General features: G+C 43.4%; 1 protein-coding gene across 1 annotated transcript in view; it reads left to right on the top strand.

The window, feature by feature from the left end:
- The window catches only part of Acaa2 (acetyl-CoA acyltransferase 2), a 36,048-nt gene extending 31,610 nt beyond the window's left edge, over nucleotides 1-4,438 (top strand). The window contains exons 9-10 of the mRNA XM_051201261.1: nucleotides 2,420-2,574; nucleotides 4,190-4,438. Coding sequence (XP_051057218.1) covers nucleotides 2,420-2,574; nucleotides 4,190-4,274 — 240 coding nt within the window. The 3' untranslated portion in view covers nucleotides 4,275-4,438. The remainder of the gene's footprint in view (nucleotides 1-2,419; nucleotides 2,575-4,189) is intronic.
- Nucleotides 4,439-9,896: the final 5,458 nt, after the last annotated feature.

A 9,896-nucleotide genomic window follows, 5' to 3' on the forward strand; every position in this document is an offset into this window, starting at 1 on the left:
GTAGCCTTCACTCTGTTGTCAAGAATAAAGAGTAGAAATGTAGACAAGAGTCACTTATCTAATAGAAAAGCAATACATAATGCCAATCTAGAAGTTACTTGCCCTTTCCCTCAAATTCAGGGCCCTTTAAATTTATATTTGGCTTCTCCACCATAGTTGTGGCTTGATTTAGAATACACTTACTGTAACCAGTCTTTCTTTACACCATGAGCTCTGGAATAATGACACGGAGACTTTTTATTAATTATGAAAGCTTGACTTTAGTTTATATTAATCTACATTCTGCCATGTGGCTCATTACCTCTCCTCAGTACCATATGTCTGACTGCCTCTGTGTCTGGTTGGTGAATCTCTCGCCTTGAGAGTTCCTATCTCTCCCTGGAAATCCTGCCTGTCTCACCTGTGTAACTTGTCCATTGAGATTTTTATTAACCAAGCAGAAGGTGCCTTAGGTGGGTGAGGAAGGACAGAGACAAATCACACAGTTTACAAAAAGATTATCCCAATTTTGACACCGGAAATTAAAATGTATTGGTAGAATGATTGTGTATGCCCATGCATGTGTGTGTGTCATTCTAGGAATTAATGTATGCCAAACATACATTCCATACTGAGCTACACTCCAGCCCAGAGTAACTTTTTAAAATGCTAATAGTAGAACAAAGACATTTTAATATTTACCATAACTAAAAGATGGCACATAGCCAAGGACTACATTAACATGATCCTGTCTCAAAAACATTGAAATAGCCAGGTGTGGTGGTACACACCTTTAACCTCTACCCTGAAGAGGTTGGGACTGGTGATTCTTGATTTCTAGGCTAGCCTGGTCTAGATAGTGAGACCACTTCAGAGAACACGCTAACAAACAAAACACCAAAATGATACTATCATCAAGAGACAGTAAAGGAACTTCTTAATGATGGACTATAAATGCCTCATATATGGGGAATATTGAGAATTGTAGGTAATTAAACTGATGCTATTTGGTATTAAGAAGCAATATAACAAAGGAAATGTCTACCAAAATTCATAGAGAAGGGCTAGGCACTTGGATGATTTTCTCTATAATAACCCTTACCCTAGAAACCAAGTTTTAAGAAACATAAATATTTCTTCCCTCTGTAGTTTTTTTCACTCTAAGCCTCAAGGGGACCACTTACCTGTCAATTTTTAATCAGCAAGCTACCACTACATTTCTGACTTTATGCTTAGCTACTGAGCTAGAGCATCCTGCCTGCAGCCCGTGCTCATCTCTGGATATGTAGATACTGAGGACAGAGCCTGACACACTGTTCCCTGGGCTTTGGAAGACTGTTTTCCCAGCATATTCCACATCCTGCCACAGCTCCTTGAGGATTACTATATAAAACAGAAGAATAGCATTGGTTTAAGGGTGAGTCAGACTCCATCTTGGGAGAGTACAAAAATATAGTAGGAAGGATAATGAGATTGAAATCTGATGCCACCTCTGTGACAATCACCTTCTTTGCAGTAGATTTTCTTTATGGAATTCCGAGCTGAAAAATATAATGTAGACAAAGCACAGCCATTCTCATGGGTAGCTGGCAGGTGTCACTGTGATGTGAACAGTGCTTGGCAGTTCTGCAACACCTAACACAGTAACTAATCCCTGTGCCTTAGGCAAGGGTGGTATATTCTTGTCTATCAGTGTCTTCCTGGAAGGATGGCTTAGTACCAGGTGATAATAGCAGCCATGTAGGCATACTCCTATGTGTCAGGAAATACATGCAGATGCTTTCTAACCATGACTTTATTTAACCTGGGAAATGAATTGAACTTTGCTGTGGAAATTCAAGTATAAAAGGGTTTAAAAAGTACACAAGGTCACATCCTAATAAATGAAACTGGTACCTTCCATCTAGCTCTTGAACCTCTACAGCTCTCTCTACCATCTCTACTCCTCCATGTACACATCTGTTTTTATTGTATATAGCTTTTTAGGGAAATCTTTTGATCTGATGTGTCGTTTAGGAAATATACAACTCTTTTTATTTTTAAACAGGTACATTTTGCCTATGCCCAGGCTGGCCTCTAACTTGGAATCCTCCCATCTCTACCTCCCAATTAGCTATAATTAGAGGTCTGTGCCACTGCACCCAGCTCTATGCCTGCTTTTAAACCTATTTGTAGAGGAAATTAATTCTAAATAACCTTAAACATGATTATGTTAACAAATAATAATGAAAGATACCCTTGTGAGCTCACACTCGCACACACACACACACACACCCCTGAGGATCTACAGTCTTGACATGAAGTGATTAAAGATAAATTCAAATAACATTGTGAGCTAATTGAAATAAGAAGATATAGGAAATGGCTGTCAACAGAATTGGAACGTCTTGTTAAAAACTAGCCTGTGAGTAATGATTCTGTGCACTTTAACTCTTCTAAGGTGAATGAAGCTTTCGCTTCCCAGTACTTGGCTGTTCAGAAGAGCTTGGATCTTGACCCCAGTAAAAGCAATGTGAATGGAGGTGCCATTGCCCTGGGTCACCCACTGGGAGGCTCTGGATCGAGAATCACTGCACACTTGGTTCACGAATTAAGGTACTTGCTAGTTGTCCCATTCTTTTTGAAGATTTATCTCTCTAATCACTTTCTGTGTATGAGTATTTTACCTGCATTTGTGTACCATGTGTGAGCTTGGTACCGAAGAGTTTAGAAGAGGGGTTTGGATCACCTGGGCCTGGAGTTACAGATGGTTGAGAGCTGCCATGTGGGTGCTGGGAATTGAACCCAGGTTCTCTGGAAGAGCAGCCAGTGCTCTTAACCACTGAGCCATCTCTCTAGACCCCAAATATGGCTTTTTTTTAAAAAAAAAAAAAATAGAAGCACATGAGTTTAGGTTTTCTCAACACAATTATGTTTTTCCTTCTTCATATCCTAAACAAGTTGTTTAGGAGACACTGCACTGGGCATTGCAGAAGCACTAGTCAGTTTGTTAGTGGCCCTACAAGCTCTTTCTGGAGTTTGCTGTGTGCACTATACAAGCACTCAATGCTCACTGAGGGACCCAGGCATGTCAGGCCCCCTTGGTGCTGGTGACCAACAGCGAGGCCCTGCTTCTATGACTGCATTTTAGTGTCTACAGCTGTAGCAAGATAAACTTACTTAATAAGTCAAAATGTTGAGAAGGTAAAGATCTAGAAGCCACTGTCAAAAACTTGAGCAAACAGGCAATCTCTGCAACCTACATTTTTACCTATGTCCTGGGTGTTTGATATTCTCCGGTTTGGGTAGGAAAACTCTTGGCTTTATGTATTTGGGGCCATTCAGTTCTGTTAGGAGAGTTGAAAATGTTTTGACTCTATGAGGCTGCAAGCTCACTTCAGCCTGTTAGGTAGAAGCTGGGAGAAATCCTGTCATCTAGTGATGCATGAGATGGCAATCAGTGATTGACAGGGAGGACCTCTGTCATCTAGTGATGCATGAGATGGCAATCAGTGATTGACAGGGAGGACTCCTGTCACCTAGTGACATGAAAAATAGTGCTTGGGTAATTTCCTAAGGTCACAGATCAGGACTGAGGAATGAAAACAGATTCTTTTATGACTAGGACATGATCCCTTTCTAAATGACCCGCCCCTTCAGTAGACAAACTATATCAGTTGCATTTACTCTGCAGTGACACAGGAATCTGAAATCGTGCTCAGAGTTGTTGCCCCCTCTTTATCACTCCCACTTACGTAAATGACCCTTGCAATTGCTGCTTCTCCTCAGCCTGCCTAAGCCCATCTGTCCCCCTTCATCCACTGTCTCCCTCTTGTGTGGTACTTTTTGTTGTTGTTGTTGTTTTTTTTTTTTTTTTTTGGCAAGAATATTCTGCTTTCTGAATTTTTTTAATCTATTATGACCATAGACCAAAATCAAGGGTTGAGGAATGGCCTTGGAAGAGGAGCTGGTTAAGAATGAATATTAATACTATTTAATTAATTTGTGTGTGTGTGTGTGTGTGTGTGTGTGTGTGTGTGTGTGTACATATAGTAAGAGTATGCACATTCCACAGCATGTGTGTGGAGGTCAGAAGACATCTTACAGGGAAATGGTCTCTTCCACCACGTGGGTTCTAGAGATTGAGCATGAGTCATTAGGCTTGGTGGAAAGCCCCTTTACCTGCTGAGCCATTTTATTGGCCCCATAACAGTTTTTCATTCTTTCCCAGGCGCCGAGGTGGAAAGTACGCAGTAGGGTCGGCTTGCATCGGAGGTGGTCAAGGCATTGCCCTGATCATTCAGAACACAGCCTGAAGAGATCACAAGCACAGTGACCACCTTTACTTGGCCAGGCCACAGAACAGGTGACCTGGTGACCTTCAGGGCAGTACTACTGTGACAGTGATTGCATTTGACCAAATGCAAATACAAAGGCAAAATACATTAGGTTCTGTCCACTTCATATCTGCCTAACATGATGTGTTGGAATAAAAACCCAACCATTGAAAGCCTTAAAAGAAATGGTGTCTTTATCCATAACTACCACTGTGTGCCTTATATGATACAATTACAAGCTAAATAAATGTTGCCTTAACTTCAGCTAATCTTTTCTTGTTGTGTTTTCTTAATTACACAAAATGTCTCATTTTTACCCATTCTTAAGTGTGCAGTTCAGTAGCATTGAGGACACTCACAATGTTGTGCCAAGAGCATCACTACCCATCTTCAGAACTCTTTCATCTTGTACAGCTGAAACTGTCCATTTAAAAAATGTATTATTTTATGTGTGGTTGGGTTGCCAACCAACTCCCAAACCATGACACAGAGACTTACTATTAGCTGAGTGCTTGGCTTTAACTTAGGCTCGTTTCTTGCTAGCTCATAGAACTTAAATTAACCTGTTTCTTTTCAGCTATGTTTGCCTCTGTGCTTTTTACCTTTCTTTCATTCTGTATGTCCTACTCCATGTCTGTCTGTCTGACCCCAGAAGTCTCCCTCTCTTTTTCCTTCCTTCTTTCTGAGCTTAGGATTCCTCCTTCTACTTATTCTCTCTGCCCACAACCCCACCTATTCCTCATCTGCCTCACCATTGGCCATTCAGGTTTTTATTAGAGCAATCAGGTGCAAGGCTAAACAGGAACACATCTTTACATCATTAAACAAATACAGCATAAACAAATGTAACACCTTTACACAGTTAAAGTAATATTCCACAGCATAAACAAATATAACACACCTTTACAGTTAAAGTACTATTCCACAGCATAAACAAATGTAGCACAACTTTGTCTAGTTAAAGTAATATTCTACAACATCCAGTTTCTTTCCTTTGGCACCATCATGCCATCCAGATTTAGGAAGATTCAGAAACTTAGGACCCACATTGAAACCACAGCCATGGGTGCATAGCTACACACCAGAAGCAAGCTGGAGGCTGGGGTAATACTAGTAACGTGTGTCACCAGAGGGTGAGCTTAGACAAGCGTCATCCAGGTGGCTTTGGAGAGCTGGTAGGCATTACCACTTAAAGGAAATGGCACATCTGCCCTATTGCAGCTGATAGATTGCGGACATGGGTCAGGAACAGTCACATTGTGTTAAATGCTGCCACAAAGAAGACTGAAAGCACTCCTGTCACTGATATGGTGCCATCCAGCTACTGCATCACTCTGGGCAAGGGAGAGCCCTCCAGGCAGCAGGAGAGCTGTGGCCCATTGACTTGAAACCACACAGGAAAGTTAATTAAATGACAATAAATTCTTCTTGGGGAGAGGGGGTTGGAGGGAGAAAAAGAGAGGGAGGAGAGGGGAGGGAGGGAGAGAGAGAGAGCAAGAGAGTTAGTTCCAGGCATGGTCATGCATACTTCTAATATCCTAGCACTTGGAAATGGAGGCCACAGGATTGAGAATCTGGTGTTTCAGGTTACCCTTGGCTATATAGATCAAGTTCAAAGCTAGCTTGTACTACATGAGACTATATCCCAGATAAAGAGAAGACAGACTTTCAGTAGTCAAGGAGCTGCCCTTACATAGTTTATCCTCTATCTGCACAGAGTATCACAGAAGTACGTGTTTGTGTGTCTGCCCACTCATGCCCATATGTGCCTGTACAGTTTAGAAGAAAGGTCAGTGGGGGACTGAGAGAAAGTTCAGAGGTGTTTGTTTCCTGGCTCTGCAAATCAGCAGAAAGCAATGAGGTGATTGGGAGCAGTGAACCTTTAGCATACTGTTGACAAGAGCTGGGGAGAAAGCCAAGTGTGTCAGAGGTTGCCTATGGGACAATCCTAGAATTTATAATCCAAACCATATCACCTCTGAACTGTGGAAGCAACACTTAATTACACTTGGGTAACAGGTGTAAAATGCATGATCCCAGGCAAACCAGGACAAAAAGCTATCCTACTTTTAATTAAGCCAAAGTATGTTTCGGTGACTACCTCAGCTCCAGAGAACTGAGAAAACACACTCCATGTGTCCATGTTGAGTGTACTTCTCTCAGGGTGGTGACTGTTGAGCAGACACTTGAAAAAAGTAAGAGATGCCTGTGCAAGCATCAAGGAAAAGAGCAGACAACAGCCAGCGCACATCCAGCTTAGGGAAGAGAGGAGGCAAGTGTGTAGAGCAGTGAGCTGGGCAAATGGAGCCAGTCAGGCTCCCTGGGTACATGCCATGCAGAGCCTTGGAACTCACTGGGCTTGAGCTTTTCTTTAGAAGATGGGGGAGCCACTGCAAGCTCTCCAGGAGAGGGGAAACGGCATCTCACATCTGGGGGTTACTCCGCTGAAGTCCACCAACGCGAGGCAGAGATGTGAGCAGAGAGGCCAGCAATGATGCTATTGCAAGAATCTGGGACTGGGTGTTGTTCTGACATGTATCTGGGAACTGCACTGGGGTGGTGAGCAGTTTCAGATTATAGGCACATGTTGAGGTAAAGCCTGGAAAGTCCCTGGTGAATCAATAGGATGGAACTGGTAGAGAGGAGAGTCCAGGCCACCAAGCTCAGGGGGGAAAAAGAGGTTTAGGGTTTAGGGAAGGTCACTGGTCTAGGTGAGTTGCCCTAGCAGGGTCTGAGATTTTGATGTGAGAACCTCTGGCCTTAGGTGGAACTTGATCAGCCCCGTCCTAGATGAACGAGGAATGAAGATCAGCTCTCCTTGCAGGGACACTCCTTGGGTTCATTTCCTTGTGTTAAAGAAAGATGTAGATGACATGGAGGCTGTCTAATGCATGTGTGTTGCTTCCGGGAAGGGGCAGGGATTGATTTTGGTGTTTCATACAAGTGCCACTGTCTTCTCCTCCATGGGGAAAAGGTTTGTAAACCATGTTGACAGCCAGAATGCCCTGTGAAGAAGAAAAAATTCTTAGGACATGAATGGCTATTCATTTGCTTTCATTCTGCGTGTGCGCATGTGTGTGTGTGTGTGTGTGTGTGTGTGTGTGTGTGTGTGAACTTTTAGATTTTCATAAACCAAGTGTCAGAGTGATGTTATTTTAGACTAGCTGTAAGCACAGAGATACCTCCTCCCCTAGGTGGCGCCCCAGACTTGTGCTTCCTTCTCTTTCTCAATTGCATTTAATTAATAGACAATTTAATAGGCAATAACTACAACTTAATTTAATAGGCATCTCAGCTATGGTGGCCAAACTCTTGTCCTAGTGTCCTGGGCATCAAACAAGGGAGAAAAAGGAACAAACAATAAGGACAACCAGGACGGTTGATGTGAACAAATGTCCCACCTCCTGTCCAGCATCTAGTGGCCCCTAGCCTAGAACACTGTCCTGTGTTTCTCGTAAGTGCAAATGAGACAGAGGTAAAAACCCCTAGAGCTGACATGACTGAGCCTCTGAGCAGACCACGATGGGCCCTTGCTGAAGTGGAGAGGTGCAGGGTACCAGAGCTAGGGAGGTGGACCCCTGCCCATCTCCCATGCTCCCAAAAGCACAGGCAAGATGGCTAAAACCTTCTACAACAGCAGAGAAGATGGGGAAAACAGTCACGGTGCCACCACACTTCTACCTTCGTGGGACTCAGTGTCACCTCTCTCTCACCCCTGGCCCCTGTACTTATAAATGAGTCTACAGACTAAAAGTGTCAGAAATTAGTGACATGAGCTACATGGTAGAATGTAGATTATACATACATACATACATACATACATACGGGCTAGTTTAAGTTATAAGAGCTAGTGGGACAAGCCTAAGCTAAGGCCGAGCTTCCATAATCATAATAAGTCATTATTTGGGAGCTGGCAGTAGAGAGGAAGACGAGGTCAGTATTCTCTTACAGTAACCGGGAAAAGTAACGGGATTCAGGAAGCCATCTTGAAATGCACTGCCTGGAGAACCTGTACCTGTGTGTTCAATAAGCACATCACAGCTTCTGTGGGTCATTGCCAGGGTACAGTACAAGGAGAAGGTTTGGCAAGGGTGGTTCAAACCTCTGGAATCCTCATGGTCTCTTAAGCTGAGGCTCAGGTTTGTTCAACTCAGGCTCCTACTACCATGTTCTCTTGGGTTAATTGGATTGAAGTCAATTACACCTTTCAGGGAGTTTACATTCTGGAAAAAAAGGGGAATTGAGGCTTCTAGATAACTGACAAGCTGAGCCAACCCTTCAAGGATCTGGAGTTGGCTACAACGGAATTGGAGGAGTGGAGCCCTGAACACCCTGACTTCACACCACCTGGCACCTGAATAATGACATCTTATATTGCACAACTTGCTAGATGACTTCAAGCCTGTTTCTTTATTGCCTTGCTGGCTCTGTGTAGTGATTAAGACAAATATCACTACTACTTGCTGATTCTAGAAACAAAAGCTCATTGGCAAACATAATCTCTCTGAAGTTACATGGCTATTGATGGGTCTAGCTAGGAGTATAACATTTGAAAACAGGCTGGAAATATGGCTCTGTGGTTAAGGGCACTGGTTACACTTCCAGAGGACCCAGATTCAATTCCAGCACCCACATGGTGGTTCACAACTATATGTGACTACAGTCCTAGGAGATCCAATGCCCTCTTCTGGCTCTATGGTCACAGCATGTGGTGCACAGACATTCATATGCTTTGAAAACACCATTGATTGGGAAACTTCTATAATAGCAGACATTCTGGCTAATCCATTAAACTTAGAAGTATATACATACCCAAGACATAAAAGAAGGAGAAATAGAAGGAGAAGGAGACAGAGACGGAAACGGAGATGGAGACGAAGACGAAGAAGAAGAAGCCCACGGGAAGAATAGGGCAGCTTCAGATGCTCTTCCAGCAGCAACCAGTGCAATAACAAAGGCAAAATGTCTAGAAGGAAAAAGAGTGCAATCCAAGTGGACCACACACAGCTGGGCTGGACTGATAGTTAAAAGACTGGAGATCATATTTCCAGGCATAGAAAGGCTCACATCTAAGAGCCCTCCTGCAAAATGGACTCAGTGGTGGAGCCCTGTGATCTCAAGGGTGAGTCAAAGTGAAACGCCCTGTTCCTCTGGTACCTGTTGAGAATGGGGTTTCTACTCCGTGAGACACCAAGAAAACAGTGGCTTGAAAATAAACAGGGAAAGGCTGACAAAGACTAACGCAGGTACCAAAGCTGGGAGGAAGAGGAAGGCAAGATGTGTGTACCTTAGGGCTAGTCCTTTGTCTTCCCTAGATATGACCAACCCATGCTGTGCACACTTTAAACACACAGGCACCAGGCTTGGGGGTGACTCTGCTGGTAAAGCACTTGCCTTCAAGTGTAAGACCTGAGTTTGATCCCTAGAACCTGAAAAGGCTAGGCCTCGTGGTGATCCCACTGGGGAGGTACAGCTCCGTCTGTGGACCTGCTGGTCAGCTAAGCTACCCTGCACAGTGAGCTCCAGGATGAGCAACCCCATCAAAGAAATAAACAAAAAATATTGAGCTCCTCCTAAGGAATAAAAAGGCAGAGAATTCCT

Source organism: Phodopus roborovskii, unplaced genomic scaffold (genome assembly GCF_943737965.1).
Source record: "Phodopus roborovskii unplaced genomic scaffold, PHOROB, whole genome shotgun sequence".
NCBI lineage: Eukaryota > Metazoa > Chordata > Mammalia > Rodentia > Cricetidae > Phodopus > Phodopus roborovskii.